At 34.6% G+C, this 16,622-nt stretch overlaps 1 protein-coding gene across 2 annotated transcripts in view; it reads left to right on the forward strand.

The window, feature by feature from the left end:
• The first annotated feature begins 13,892 nt into the window (after positions 1-13,892).
• LOC118185341 (uncharacterized) overlaps positions 13,893-16,622 on the forward strand; it is a 117,791-nt gene continuing 115,061 nt past the window's right edge. For both annotated transcript variants that reach the window (XM_085821474.1, XM_035355181.2), the window contains exons 1-2: positions 13,893-14,047; positions 16,376-16,432. In XM_085821474.1, coding sequence (XP_085677600.1) covers positions 14,045-14,047; positions 16,376-16,432 — 60 coding nt within the window. In that variant the 5' untranslated portion in view covers positions 13,893-14,044. The remainder of the gene's footprint in view (positions 14,048-16,375; positions 16,433-16,622) is intronic.

The raw sequence follows: 16,622 nt of genomic DNA on the forward strand, positions 1-16,622 counted from the left end.
TCGATATCGCCTGAGCGTACGACTTACCCTCTATGATTCTGCTAGAGAACTTCTTTGGGTTTTCTGCTTTTTCAGATTTATTTTTGGGGTATTTCTCACACCCTTTAAAGCTTGATGTATGATTTCCATTGCAGTTGGCACAGCAAAGGGGTTTATCTGGGTTATTTCTATTAGGACACTGCTTGATGTAATGTGGGCCGCTGCATCTGACGCATTTAGGTTTATAATTGCAATAATCTTGAGTATGGTTGAAACTCTGACAGCGAAAACACTGTATTGGGCCTTGTCTTCCTTTGTATTCGACGATTTTAACAATTAAATCTCCTATATGTTTTTCGTGATATATTTTTTGTGATTGTTCATTTTTGGGAAGCGTGACAAGAAACAGGGGGAGCTTTTGGACTTCTCCTCCTCTATGTCTCGACATTTGCTTAATATCCATGATTTTATAACTCTTACTTACTAGTTCTGATTTTATTTCCTCAATAGGGGTGGAAAGTAAGAGGCCATTAATGACCACTTTCAGATTTTTACCCTCAGGGAGGATGTAAGAATGGTGTTCTATTTTTAATTCCTTTAACATTTTCACTATGCCTTGATAACTATCGGGATTCGTGGTTATGACTTTGATTCCTTAGCGGATTCTGTTACCCACGAATTCAAATTGTTTTTGGCGAAGCATTTGGATAATTCAGACCAAACAAATCTATTCTCTTTTAATACAATGGGCGGTAGTGTAGAATTTTGTCTGATTTGTTGTGTCGCATCATGAGTATTGCTGTTCTGCTGATCGTCAGCAGTATTTGTATCCATGTTTTCATTTTCAGTTGGATTATTATCCGTTTGTTCTTGACTGTTTTGTTCAGTGTTATTTGTGTCAGAAGTATCATTTACATTATCCTGATTTGTCATAACAGCCGGAGAAATTATTTGAGTATAGGTGTTCAGTTTGATTTTCTTGAAACCTACACAGGAATGTTTTGTGCGTACTGTCTGATCGCCACGACGGCGTGGTGATTCATCTTCTTCGGAACTCGTGTCCTTACCCAAAGTTTTTTCCTCTGCACTATCTGTGTCTACGTTAATCAAATTAATAGGACTTCTAGCCCTTTCATTATCCTGTAAGCTAGTGTTTACACATGTATTTTGACTGTTAACAACCTGCTTTGTGTTAATAGCATTAGCATTATTAGCATTCTGATTAATTAAAGCATTAATTATTTCCAATGAGCAGTGAAGAAAATTATAAAATTTACCTTCTATTTCTGACAATTCACCTTTCGCTGCTTTAATTTGATCGAGTTCAAGTATTTGCGCATTATACACTTCAACCAACCTCTCCATGATCACTCATGAAAAGCAAAGAAATTTACTGCCCAACTAGGTTGGAGTCCTACACCCCGAGTAGAGCCTGGCACGACAACCTACCTCTACAGGCGGATGTATAGTGGTAAGCACACAAGGCCACTGACAAACGCCTAAAGCGTAAGTTTTGGGGTAACTATGTGCGCATGAAAATTCCAAGTCCAAAATCAGAAAATTAATTTAAGTTAAAATTAAATTTAACGATAAATTAAATAATTTAAGCTCGCACAAGCAAAATCAAGCTGATAATTAATTAACCAGCAATTAAGCTATGTGGCAAGACAACGTGATAATACAACTTACAAAATTTAAATAAGTCAAAAATCCTAAAATAATTGAATGATTGCTCATTTACAATCATCAGTACCAATCGTAAAGAGCATTGCACGTGGTCTCCTCTTGTATCACGATTAGACTTAGAAAGAAAAATCCAGAACAAACCTGCTGGCCGCCTACTTTTACAGAGTTTACTTTAAAACTGAGAAATACAATAACTATCTCTGACCGCCTACGGGACTGGGTCAGATATCGTAAACTAGTAAGAGCAAACCAAAGTACGTCCAACACGCTCGATAACTCCTGAGAGGAATGGATGTGATTCAATCTCTCTAAGTACTTCTCTCTACTGCTATTGGACGCTCCTGTCACATGACCAGCCACAACGTTAGATCAGCCAGCCTCTATTCGACCCACTGAGCTCATAGAGACAGGGTCGAATTTTTCTTTCCTTTCATCTTGACCTATTGTAAGTATGTCTTTTGCACTCTTCGACGCAGCGACATCCTCTTAGGGCAGTTGACAGTTCCGCGCTTGATTATCTAAATCTCGCTTGATTATCAACCTCAAACTCCGTTGACGACATGGCCACTCTTAAGGAAAACGATCTCTCTGAACTCGGAAATATTATTAATGCCATAGCGGCATTAAAAAAGGAAATAGCCTTTTTAAAGGCCAAAAATCAGGATTCTATATCAGACACCGATCCGAAATCTCTAAATGTAAAAGAACATGAACTGAATGTATTAGAAAATCGTTATCAAATTATCATAACGCAACAGGTCGCCGATTTTTGTCAAAACGATAAAAATGCAGAAATGGATAATAACCCGTCAAATGATTTTACTTTCCCGCGCGAAAGAGCGCGAAAAAATTCCACTGATAGTATTGATAGTCCTCTCCCTCCAACACAACTCTCAAATAAATTTAGTGCCTTGAATATTGATCAGAATCTCGACACAGAAACAAATCAAATAGAAATGCAGACATCACAATTATAAATGAAGCTCCCTTTATCAAACCCAATAAAACAGCAAATAAAATACCGCCTTTTGTCATTACCCAAAAGTTCAATTGGAAGGAATGTAGGAAAATTTTCAAGGAGCAATTTAAAATAGCCAAATTAGAAGGCAAGATTGAAGGAGAAAACTTCGTTCGAAAGTCGCCGACCGAGAGGACTGTAAGAAGATTCAGGAATATCTCAATAAACAAGAAATATCTTACCATACCTTTCTTTTAAATTCTGAAAAAACAATAAAAGGTGTCCTTAAAGGAATAGACACAGATTACACTGCAGACGAAATTAAAGAAGCTTTAATTGAATGTAAGATACCTGTTAGTAAAATAAATAGAATGGTTCGCATGCGGGACTGAATTCCTACACCTCTCCCCATGTACTACATTGAAACACCAAATACACCGGACGAGAAACGCATGATCGAGATAAAATACCTCGTGGACATGAAAGTTCGCATCGTTAACTATAGAGGCAGAGCAGGCCCAATTCAGTGTTTTCAATGTCAGTGCTTTGGGCATACACAACGCGCTTGTCATAATAAACCCAGATGCCTCCGATGTACTGGATCACCAGTCATTTGAATGCCCCGACAAAGGGAAAATCTCCTACCCAAATGTGTCCTCTGTGGAGGAACTCACGCAATAGCATTGACATCATCCTTATCAACGAGACTCATTTAAAACCTTCAGACCCTCTTAAATTACCAAATTTTGACATTTTCCGGAATGAGAGCCTACATAATAGAGGAGGTGGTGTTCTCATAGCCAGAAATAAATTTCTTAACTGCCTTCCTTATTCCCTGCCTGCACTTCAAAGTATAGAAGCCTGTGGCTGTATTCTGCACAGCAATAACTCTGATATTTTAATTGTTTCGGCCTACAAACCACCAAATACTATTCTGCAGACAAGCGACTTAGACTTCATCTTAATCTGGCTTTCCCCACCATCATCGCCGGGGACTTAAACAGCAAACATCCCAACTGGCACAGTAACTGTGCAAATAGCAATGGAGCTATCTTAAATACCTATATGCAATCTCACAACATTATTGTTTCCGCTCCCAGCGATCCAACTTATTTCCCGATCCATCTCCAAAGACTGCCTGACGTTCTAGACATCGTTATTACTCACAATATTAGCCAGACTCCCTACATTTATGAAGACAATAGCCTCTCTTCCGACAACTTACCCCTCAGATTCACGATGTATGGACTCAAACATGGTTTACCACTCCTTCGTACCAAGACTAACTGGAATAAATTCCCTACAAGATAAATAACAGCATTGCCTCTGCTTCCCCTCCTCTTACCACCAGAAATGAAATAGAATAAGCGATTTTAAAGCTTACCCAGAATATCCAAGCAGCCATTTCAAACTCTAAAATTATCATACAAGAAGATAAAATTTCACTCCCCAATCATATAAAAGAAAAAATTCATGAGAAAAATAGCCTTAGGAAAAAGTACCAGAATTCTCAAGACCCCCGCGACAAAAGAAAATTTAATAGAAGCCATAAAAAACTTAAAATACTCATGAAAGCCTACAAACATGATTAATGGAAAAATTTCGTTTCAAGCCTTTCGTATAGGGATCATTCCGTATGGAAAATCGCAAAAGCCCTTAGAAAAAAAGACAGAATATATAGGCCCTATCAAAGAAAACAATCAAGTTATTACAAATGCTGCAGATATCGCGGAGCTCTTCGCGAATAACTACAAGCTACAATTCTCTAATACTTCTTACCCTAATAGTAACGATGTGCACGTCAACCAACACGTTAATAACTTTATCATAGAAAATGTCAATAGCTCCACCCCCCCCCTACCAGCCCAGGAGAAATCCAGAATATAATCAAGAATCTGAATATTAAAAAGGCCGCAGGTTATGATGATATTTCCAATGCAGCACTCAAAAATCTGCCAAAAAAAATTATCGTCCTAATTACTAATATCTTCAACGCTTGCCTTAGAAACAATTATTTTCCAAAATCCTGGAAGCATGCCATTATATTTGTTCTCAAAAAACCTGGAAAGGATCCCTCTTCTACAGTCAATTATCAGCCAATCTCCCTGCTCCCTGATCTTGGAAAACTCTATGAGCGGATTATTGCAAATAGAATCAAGACTCATCTCGTCAATAATAACATCCTAAATTGCAATCAATTCGGTTTTCGCACTGGTTATTCCACCACCCACCAGATCACCAAAATTATAAAATATATCAGCGATGGATTCAACAAAAAAGAAACAATAGCAGGAATTTTCTGGATATAGGAAGAGCTTTCTACCGAGTGTGGTTCGAAAGCTTACTAATTAAATTGATAAATTACAACTTCAACACAGGGCTTATAATTCTCATCAAAAATTTTCTATATCAACGCACCTTTCAAGTTAAAGTTAATAATCTCCTTTCATCCAGCCAAACTACCAGTGCCGGCCTAGCTCAAGGTTCGATAATTTCACCTATTTTATTCAATATTTACGTTAATGACATGCCCACCAACAACAATATACTTACTGCCTGCTACGCAGACGATACAGCCTTCTTATGCAAATCCCGTAACCCACAGCTGGCTAGAAGAAATCTTCAAAACCACATCAATATCATCGCTCAATGGTACAGAGCTTAGAAGATTAAAATAAACACCACGAAATCTGCACTCATTTATTTCCGGAAACATAAATTAAGGAATGAAATAGGAAATATTCAAATCAATAATCTCAATCTCCCTAAAGAAAATACTGTTAAATATCTCGGAGTTCTACTGGATCAGAGACTCACCTTCAGACAGCACGTTATCACCACCAGAAATAAAGCTTTCCAAGCATTTATGGCTATATACGCCCTTCTTAATAAAAATTCACAACTCAGCCTCAATACTAAGAAAATCATTTACCTACAAGCAATACGGCCTATCATCTTATATGCATCACCTGCTTGGGCTTCTACCGCCAAAAGTAATAGAATCATCCTTCAGCAGCTGCAAAATAAATTGCTCAGAATTATTACAGGCGCACCTTGGTTCATCAGAAACACTGTTATCCACAAAGACCTCAATAAATACAATAGATTCAGAAATTCTCAAAAATAGCCATAACTTTCAACTCAGCTGTAACAACGACCCAGATATCATCATTAGAAATCTTAATAACTATGACAATACCTTCATCCAGCGTCATAGACGTCCCAGAAACATCTTTCATGATGTAAATTGATAGTTGTATATACTGTATATATTTTACGAATCTTACTTTATTTTACGCATCTTATTTTACTTATTTACGCATCTTATTTAATCACCTATCTACTATTTATTTCTACTATTTATTCAAGTATTTTCGTATTCATGAACTTTAATTATTTCTGTAAAAAAATCACTGGTCACATGACATAGCTTGACCACTCAGATGAAAGCGCACGCACTCTAATTCTGTGCTCCGCCTTGCTACGTTCAGAGAGATAGGACGCCTTTTCACCGAGCTCCTCGCCATGACACCTTTTCACTCCCGAATGCCATTGCCTCTAATCTACGCCAGTCTCACCACTTGCCACTTCAATTATGCCATATTTATTTCTTCATTATTGCTTATCTACTGCTTCTTCAACTACAATATGCTTCTACTTAAATTGCTTCACTATGCCAGAGACAACTTACTTTTTTCTATTTTGCGTAAGGAACGCAAATTCTTCCGTTTAAATCGGATGATGCTTTCTCACAGGAATCCCTCTTCAGGCTATGATAACCATATACTAGTAAAGGCCCTTTTTAGGGCCGAATACTAGTCCCTAGGCTTATGATACAGATACAGCCAGCCTCTTCTCCGCCCAGTTCCAGCCAAAAAATATCTATCTTAGAGATTCTTTGGTTCCAGCGACGACGCCTACAATGATTGACGCTACTTCTCTCATCCCACAGTGCCTGCCTGTATACCGATGTTATGCTTCGACTCTCCGGTTGCGGATTTCCCAGTGCTTGTACCATCTTCCCAATCTACTTTTTCAAGGACTAATGGCATACTTTGTGCTTCACAAAGATATGCCTTACAACACCGTATGACAGCAGTGTTCGAAAAGAGACGCAACTTCGACAGGGATAGGACTCCCCAGTCCAGACGCCCTTTGAAAAGAACGTATCGTTCACGGATGGTACCTAGAGATCTAAACCATTGTGATTTCTTTCTATGAGATTAGGTTAAAGTTTTCGTTCTTCCGTTTCCCCAAGCACCTGAAGCAGAGAATAAATGTAGTGCTCGAATCATTAACAAAGGATATTCTATCACTAGTATGGTAGGATCTGGAATACTGCACAGATATTTGCTGTGTCACCGGAAAGGCACACATAAACGGCTATAGAAACTCTTGGATAACTACAGTTCCACTGTAAATATGATTTATCGAAATAAAGTAATTCCAGCGTTCCCAGGTATACTTTATTTTTGCCCTATTCAGAAATACGTTATGTTTTGTTTTAATATTTATGACTTGCTGATGATATATCACTTCTAATAAATTGTATGAATATTAAGAAATATGTCCTTAGAAGAATTAAGTATATTTTCATTTAGAGAATCATTCTAAGGTTTCAGTATGTTTGCGTTTTTTAAAATTTTTATTTCTTAATGGTTTACAGTGTTTAGCTGATAAAGGCTGAGGTTTAATTTTATTATTTAAAGATTTCTTATGGAAAGTTTATCGTTTTCTTGACATTAAAATTTTAGCTTAGTATAATCGGAGAACACCCAATTTTTGACTATTATTTAAATGACAATTTGGTTTAAAGGCTATTTCTTTTGCTCTTTATATATTTATTTGCTTTTGATTTTCGGATCTGCATATAATGATGTTTGACTAATTTGATTTTTTGAATGGCCTTTTTACATAATGTAAAGTTTTGTGGTTTTTTTGAGTGGAAAATTTAGCATAATGTTGTGCTTTATTCGTTTTTCCAAGTGTTTCAAAGGCGTGTAGAGTAAGTCATGGTATATTTGAGATTCGATTTTTGGGTTTTAAATAAATTTCAATGTCTTAAATGAAAATTTAATAGATTCTTTTTAGGGTTTTGATCTCAAATGAACTCAAATGATCTCAAATGAACCAGGAGAACGAAACACTTTTTCGAAGCATGTTAATCAACTTTTCTGAAACTTTAATTAATTTTCGCCTGATGAGTTCTGAACTGGAGTTTCGGTAAAGGGAGATTAATTTATATTTTAAAATTTTTATTATCTTGTATATTTTTCTCTTTTCGCATTTTCATTTTCATTTTTACAATTTGCACTGCTATAAATTTTTATTAGTCCAAAGGGGCTTCATCCCCAAAGGACTATTGTTTTCGTTTTGCGATTTTTAGTTGAATCACTATAAACGGTGAATCACTTTCAAACTGTTGCCACCCAATGCTAGAGTCCTGCATTATATTTGAAGAAATTAAATAATGAAAAATCTGTATAAATGTATGTATATATCTGGCATTGTGATAAAACAACGGTACATAGAACCATCGAATTTTGAATGACGTAATTCTCCTACGAATATGGGCATGTAGAAGACCAAATTTGAAATTAGAAATTTAGAATTTGTTTTATTATCGAATTCATATTTTATAAAACTTTAACGAATTTTTGAGTAACAAACTCAACGATTTAAAAGCGAGCAATACCAACACTCTACGGGTGGGGAGGGGGACTTTTTATCTCCAGCGCGCGGAGCTGTGTATCGGGAATTCTAAAGATATGCTCATTTTAAAATTATTTTGCGACATTGCTATTGAACTGAATTTTATGGTTTAAGTGCAAAGAACATGATATTTAATAAACAAAGGTAACACACAAAACGTTAAAAATAAACGCTTCTTTGGACGTAATTTAAAATCTGAAACCTTTCAGATTTTTTTATTTTTTTTTTTTATTTTTGTTCTGTTTTTGATATTGTGTTAAACTTCTTATATACAGTGGCAATTATTAATATTGTTGAGGAATTGCCTTGCTTTGACTCCAATTTGCTTTTAAATTTAGATGCCTTAAGTTTATTTCCGTATTAGTTAATTACGGCTTAAAGCTGAAATATAACTAAAATAAAATAAGTTCTTCCACTATCCGAAAATATCCCGTCAAAGAAAATTCAGGACGGAACACTTAGGATAAATGGGCCAATGTGTGAATCATTCAAGATGGCGGGAGAAAATCACAGGATTCAAAATGACGGCAGCAAATACGACAAAGTGAACCAATACGGTAAACGATGAGCTATGCTTCAATACTCACAAATTACCGAAAAGAGGTTTAAAATAACATTTTCCTTTTAATCTAAGTTGAATACGTTCAATTTAGATTAAAATAAAATGTTTATTTTAATCTAACCTGAACAAGGCACAATTCAATCTAAGGTACAATTTGTGCTACAGACAAAACCATCACTCTTGGTTATTTAAATTAAGCGATAGCAAAATTAAATTCAAATATTGATAAGTAATCTTAAACTACACATAAGATGACACAACAAATAAGTTGGCTTAAAATATTTTGCTGGGACGCAAGTTAAAAGTATTGTCTATTAAAAATGCCAAAATCTCAATATCAACTATAAACAGAGCTGGAGAAATTATTAACAGCGCATGAGATTGCCAGAAGCTCCCTCAACTAAAGAATTCAAAACCCTCACATTAAATACACTCACAACTAATTTGAATTCTGGTAAAAAAGAATATAGTAAAGAAAGAATATAGTAAAGATCAAAACCATAATAATTGGCTAATTAACGTAGATACCTTAAAAGTTATACCAAGTCAGAAGAAAGATGAAACTTTATGGCACTGAAACAATCGATATTTCGAAAATAATTGTTGAATAGAAAAAAGTCAACAAAAAATTAGTCCAACTTTCTTAACAGTCATCTAATTTAATAATCAATAATTTTAATTGAAAAATATTCCATAAAACGTTTTAGCAGTTTGATGATTTCGTTTTCTTTCCCATAGAATATTTAATTTTTTGATATAATTTTAATTTTGTTATATTCTAAGCTTGATGTGTTGAGGAAATAATATAAGAATTTTTAGAAATATAAATATTAAATCCTTTTAATAATTATTAATAATATTGAACAATTATGTGTATTTAATTAATTATTACACTTCTGCACCAATAGCTCGAGTGATGCAAACACTGGAGTACCTTGTCTGTCGCGACTTACCTCCATCGAGGAAATTGTTACTTTCGAATTTGCTGAGAAGTAGCAGAGGTGCTTAAATGCTGAGGAATTACAAAAGTTCTAAGCATAAAAATACCGCAGTCACATAGCACTTCTCTTACGATGAACCAGGGAGCATTTAAACAAAACTAAAATTAAACATGTGAAGGCAGTGCGAATCTTCATGACATCATAACAAATTTTTAAATAATACGAAAAAAAAGGATTCAAAATGCAAAACGGAAAATCTAGTTACAAATACACATCACGTACTAAATTACTAGATACGATACAAAAACAACCAACTACTGACAACTTCAGGACACATGAAGTAATCATATTAAGGGAAGAATTATTTTTAATGAAACTCCTCGAAGTTCCCCCTTTGAAGATTTCTTCAAGTATACTAAATAATACAAGCAGCTTCTCCTTATAAAGTCTACTAGTGATAATTTTGATTACATCAAGAATTGAAGATTCGGAAAAGATTCCTTTAATTTCATTGTAAACTTTAAGCATGTCCGCGAAAGTAGCATATATGCTATCTGAACTTCAGTTAATCTTCAGTTAACTTCAGAATATCAGTATTTTTCATCACTGTGGCTTTTGGCTCTCAGACGTTTTAGCAGAGAATAATCTATTTAGTGGAAATATTTCTGCTTTCTTCTGGTCCAGACTTCTCACCACGAGGAGCAATTTTCTCGACGATAGTTTCTGATACCTGTTTTTTCACTCGTGGCTCTTCGCCACGTGGTTCAGAGGTGTTTTCGCTAGAATCAATAATTTTCTCAGAAAGTTATTTACGTATGTTTATTGGGATTTAGGGGCATTTGGAAAAATTATCGGCATGTACGCCGTCAAAGTTGCAGCAAGTCAGTTTTTCGTCCATTCTACTTGACAATCCGAACTTTTGTATGGAAGACCGCAATTTACACACCTCGGAGCGAGTTTACACTCGTCCGAGGAATGATAGAAATATTTGCAATTATTGGATGGTATGCAAAAAGATGTCAGGTACAATATAAGCAGTTAAGGGATCATTATTGTCAAGAAAGAAAATGGAACATTCAAGAAAAAGAAACAAGTGTGGCATTTGTTTAATTTCATGATATTTCTGGATTTATATGTAAATGTATAAGGTATTTTTCTCCTTCCTTCCATCATGCCTACGTTGTGTAACGGTTAGAACACTCGGCGTGTATTAGAGAGTTCCAGGTTCAAGTCCCGGCGATGGCATTGCTCATTCATCGACTTCCTTGTTTCGAAAAATCCTAAAAATTCTCTACAGTGGCGACAGAACTAAAAAGGTGGTGGATGATGATTCTTTACCACCAGGAATTGGCGTTTGACTCTTCTAATCCCAAGTCTCCCGGTTTAAAATGTTTTCACCCTCTTTCCAGCATGCCTTCGTGGTGTAACGGTTAGAACGGTTTAGTAGAGAGGCTCAGGTTCGAGTCCCGGCGATGGCACTGCACATTTTTCACGTCTTTTTGCTTCTAAAAACCCTAATATCTATAAGTGAAATACAGTTTCAGCAGACAAATTTTATTTAAAAAATAAATATACCTTTAAACTTCCGAATTCATGTCTGTCTTTCTCTGGTGAACAAACACTTTAACAGAAGTTAAGACTTGTTAAGAACAGAAAAGTCTCAATCCACATGTCAAAGGCTTATTCTCCAAATAGTGCAATAAGTTTAAGAAAGCGATTAAAATGTTTTGTTCCCGAAAAATTATCAGTGATTACGTTGATGTTCCACATTCAGTGCTAGTGCTCTCTCACAGCAGAGCTCCTGCTGACTTAAAGTAGGTAACCAAATATGGGAGACAAAAGTTGTCATTTATGTAGACCTTACATTTGTTATCATGTTGCCATCGGATCAGATTTGAGGGAAATATTTTTGCCCAGTCGTATTCTGCTTGACAGCGAGAATTATACTGGCAGGGCATCGCGGTCATGAAATTGTTTCTGTTTATTTTCGAAGCTACAATTCTGTATTAAAATTTCGTTTCGTGCTCTCAGATTGTTTCCGGCATTCTCTCTATTTTCATTAGTGACGTTTTAATAATCATTTTACTTTTTTTCCACTGGTCAGCTAAAAAAAAAAATTATCTCCCCCCGCATTGAAATTGTATGCTTTGCGTTGTATTTAGGGTTTAAATTCAGCCGAGGTCGGTTGAGCTATTTCTTATTTTTGTATGAAATTGCAAGTCCAATCAGAGCCTCAAATAAGACGAGGTCCGAAATTTTATTTAATTTTATTTAACTGCTTATCATTAATTAAATAATTTATTAATTTTTTTATTTATATCTTTATATTTATTGAATTTTAATTTTAATTCAATTATTTTAATTATTAGTGATTTTATTTATTTATTTCCCCCCCTTCTTCCTGACGGCTTTCCAGAGAGTCCGGCACTTCTGATTTTAGAAATTAAGTCCTGCTCACAGTGCAGATTGATGTCCTTATGAGGATTCTCCTTGACAACTGTCCATTGCAATCATTAATTTATATTCGAAACCGATGGAGTTCTTGAGGAAGTCCACAGCGTTAACGAAGGGCACCTAATGATAAGTCCTTTACTAATAAATACTTATCCGCAAAACTCATATCACAAGCATCAAGTCCGAATCATTGAACTCATAGTCCAAAATTTCAGCACCGTAGATATCGTCTGGAAATTCGCCCCAATTTGTAGAGACTTGCTCCTGTAATTTTGAGTATCGATTTTGAATATCTAGTGTAATCAAAACAGGGTAGTGATGAGAATCTAAGTCTTGAATCACTTTAATTTCATGCCGAAAATATACGTTATAAAAAGCAGCTAGATCAAGAACTGCGGGGGAACCTCTAACTGGGTGAAAGGTCTTGCCACTAAGAGCTATGATCTGTAATTGGAAGCTGCTCTGAGACCATGAATTTAGTTTAATGGAATAACCTGTTCCTATTAGGACAAAACGATGTGGTATGGTGGGAATTTAGATCAGTAACAATGGTTAGTTGATTTGAAATTGCTAAAAGTTTATCAAAATCACTGAGAGAAAAAACATTACTCCTACGAGCAGCTCCTTATTAGGAAAGAGAAGCCAAAACTATAGTGAAGGGGAAGAGTTTTGTATAGAAATTTTGGATAATAGTCGCTTCCAAATGTTTCACTTTAGGGCAAGGTGTCATGTGATGTTTAATCGAACGTTTCACATAGATACAGGTACCACCACTTTTTCTGCCATATTCTGGGAGTTTGCCCTGTGATAAAGTGAATCTCTTGGACTAAAAACAAGTCAAGATCGTGCTCTGAAATACAGTCCCGTACTTAATGGAATTTATTATACAACCATTTGTACTCCATGTACAAATTGATAAAGATCTGCTGGCAATACAACTTTTACGTTTTGCGAGTTGAACTTTAGGCCGTTATAAATAGATTCTTCAAAGATAACTGGAGACATGGTCGAATGTTTAGCCGAATTACTCGCTTTCATAGAGATAAAAAGACTCTGCTTGTATAAGGCATAGCCTTTTTGAAAGCTAATAACAGAACATGCTTTCTACCGCGGAGTCGCGGAAGATATCAATCAAGCATTTTACATTTGTAAAAGGTCTCTCAGTGTTAATTAACGATAAGTTTCCAATTCGTCTTAAACCCTCAGCTTTTAAAGAAATTATTTCGTTATTGTTTGTTACCGTTCTATCAATAGAAAAAGCTAGTAGCTTTGTTTTAATTTATGAGATAACTTTCTCAGTTTTTTGGATCTATTGCTGTCATTGACATCGTGTGAGCACAAGCTTCTGCTTCATCGTTTCCACTTCTGCAGCTGAGGTTCCATATCCAAATTTTTGAAAGGCGTCTGCTAATTTATGAAAAATCATCGCTGATTCTTATTGCCTTAGGATTTTTTAACAACCATCCGCACTTCAAGTGCAGACGATGCGGGGCAGATGGGGAAAGCCTCGTGGACTATCGAAGCGAAGAAAAAGAAGAGGGAATACAGGTATCAAAGCTACCAAATGATTAATAACTTCTACTTCAATTTCAACATATGTTATTTGTTCGTATGTGTGTGTGTATAACGTGTATATAAAAGTTATATTTTTATAAAAGCATTGATGTCTGTATATTTTACATATTTCTGATAGTTTGTTGTATAAATTTTGCTGTGCATTCCGAGTGCTGGTTTTGTATCAAAACAGTTCTCATGGTAAGTACAAATTTCTAAAGATTAAATTTAACTTAACATTTATCGTTTCGAAATCTCCCGAAGTGAAATGTTATTTAATGTCTGATTATTTACTACTTAACTTTCGTCGGTGTTTTTTGCTTATGACTGCAGGTTATAGCAAAGCAAAAGTACATAAAAAAAACACGGGCTTTTGGTAATAGGTGATTTTATTTAATGGTATTTTCTTAAATTTATTGAAATTTTAGAAAAAAAAAAAAAAATTAGGATTTCGTGTTACTCTTTTTTGGCGATATTAATTTGTATTTGCATTTGAAAAATATTTCGGTGCGTTTTCCTGAAATGCATAATTTTTGTTTAAAATTTTAGTTCTTATTTTATTCACGTGTATAAGAACTTCCCGGTTGCGAAGGGTTTACTACGCCGATGGTCTCGTATTCAAATCCCGAATGAGAATTAACCAGTTAGGGCCAAAGGATGGTCCGAGGACTATAATCCTAATAAATACATGGGACTCATTCGTCAATTAATTATAACCCGCTTATAATTTCATTCACATATGTACGTATGGTGCTAACACAGTATTTCAAAACTTTTTTTTTTTTTTGAAAATTCAGTATTATATATATATATATTTAATATCATACTTACAGCGGCGCTCACATCTGTTTTCGGACGCTTATATTTTTTAAATTTGCATTGTTATTGTACTAAATATTGAAATGCAGATTAATTTTTTTCCCTAATTTATTTTTTTGTATTTTAAGCCTTGCTTGTTACAATATAAATATCATCACAATATTTCAAATAATAAAACAATTTACTCAAAAAGTGTTAATTAGTAACTTGCATATAATTCAGACACTCAAAAGTTTCATTTTAGTGTTCCGGAAGTCCAATGTTTCTTGTCATAATTTTTTGTTTTAAATGAAAGTACGTCGCAAGAATTCATTTTGCATTTGGAAATTATTACTTGTTTAGCAAAATACATTAACAGTTTCCTATCTGAAGGGAACATGGCAAGATGTTATAAATTAACAAAAATTTCTGTTAAAAATTTTTAATTTAACATGAAAAAAAAATTATTTTTTTTTTTTTTTTTTTTTTTTTTTTTTTTTAAGATGGTAGAAGTATTCAAAATATCCTTGGAATAAAGCAATTATCTATTTTTGATGTTATGAAAATGATAGAAACTAGGCGAAACTGCTCAAAGGCCATATCGGTGATTTAACCTACAATAAATCGGAACAATTCATATCCACTTCAGCTCTCAGAAAATATAATTGTTTCATCAGCAGCATTGTCTTTAGTTATACATTGTCTGTAGTTTGTATAGAGCGATCAAGAACAGCAGCAAGAAAATGACTGAATACTCAAAAAACCCCATGTGGGAAAAATGTATGGTCTACTTTTCATTCCATTTTATGAACATGCTGGGGTTGATTTTAATGTGAGATAACTAGGAATTGGCACATACCTATCATACATAACTATTCCAGCTGGACTTTTGTACTGGGATTTATATGAAGCTTTAGTTTGAAAAACTCAGTTGGCATTAGTTCTTCTCACCATTATAAATAAATTATGCAGCAGTAATGTAAGAAATGATGGATCTAATTAGCTGTATTTATGTTGGGAGATCCTTTGTGGGGGGGGGAATATGGTCTGTGTTTTTTCCCTTTTCACGAATCGGCTTTTGTCAATTTCCATTATTTTGTTCCATCCATTGATTTTAAGAATGAGATAACAACGAATTAACATATACCACTCAAATGTAATTACTTTTCATTTGAAGCTGTAGTTTATGAAACTGAATTCACATTTAACTCTTTACACCCTAACTAAATAAATCATATGGCTATAATGAAAGGAATGTTGGATCTAGTAAGCCATGCTTGTGTTTAGGCACCTTTTTCTTCTTGGCACAAGGAAAGGCGACATTTCCATTTCAAGACAGCCATTTATTTTCATGTAGGAATATAGTTTCTTTTTGTGAAGAATACATTTTCTTGGAGAAATGGAGTAGTTGCTTTTTCATTTTTTGGCAGATCTAAGTAGTAAAATCTATTGCAGTAAAATTAAGGAGGGGGAAAAAAAAAAGATTAAAAATGTGTTTGTGTGAATGATTGTTATAAAGTGAAACAAAACTAGTGCCCAGGAAATACACGAAAATAAAAAACACCTTGTAGTAGGGCTTTGAAAAAAGTATCTTTTTTTTCCAACAGATTAGATTTTATTGGTACTTATGTTTGTATCTGCATGTTAATATAATAGTGTTATAGTATAATATTGAAATAATATAGCCATCGCTGGATCTTTTTTACAAATTGTGTCTTTTTGTTTGCCTAGCGTTTAAAAGAAGATATAAAAGAGCCTGTCGAAGAAATGTCTGGAGGAGAAGAAAAGGTAACTATACAGCTATTTACTTAATTTGAGGAAACTGCATTTATATAGCTGTGGTGATTTTGTGTTGAAGAATAAAATGACGTCTTCTATATACATGACAAACATTTATTTAAACTACGAAGACGTTTAACAGCAGAGTAGAAACATGATATTACACAGCACTTAGCACTTCTCGCTTACATGCAATACT

The sequence above is a fragment of the Stegodyphus dumicola genome, chromosome 1 (assembly GCF_044657685.1).
Source record: "Stegodyphus dumicola isolate Sdum_Otavi_A_Nest chromosome 1, ASM4465768v1".
NCBI classification, from domain to species: domain Eukaryota; kingdom Metazoa; phylum Arthropoda; class Arachnida; order Araneae; family Eresidae; genus Stegodyphus; species Stegodyphus dumicola.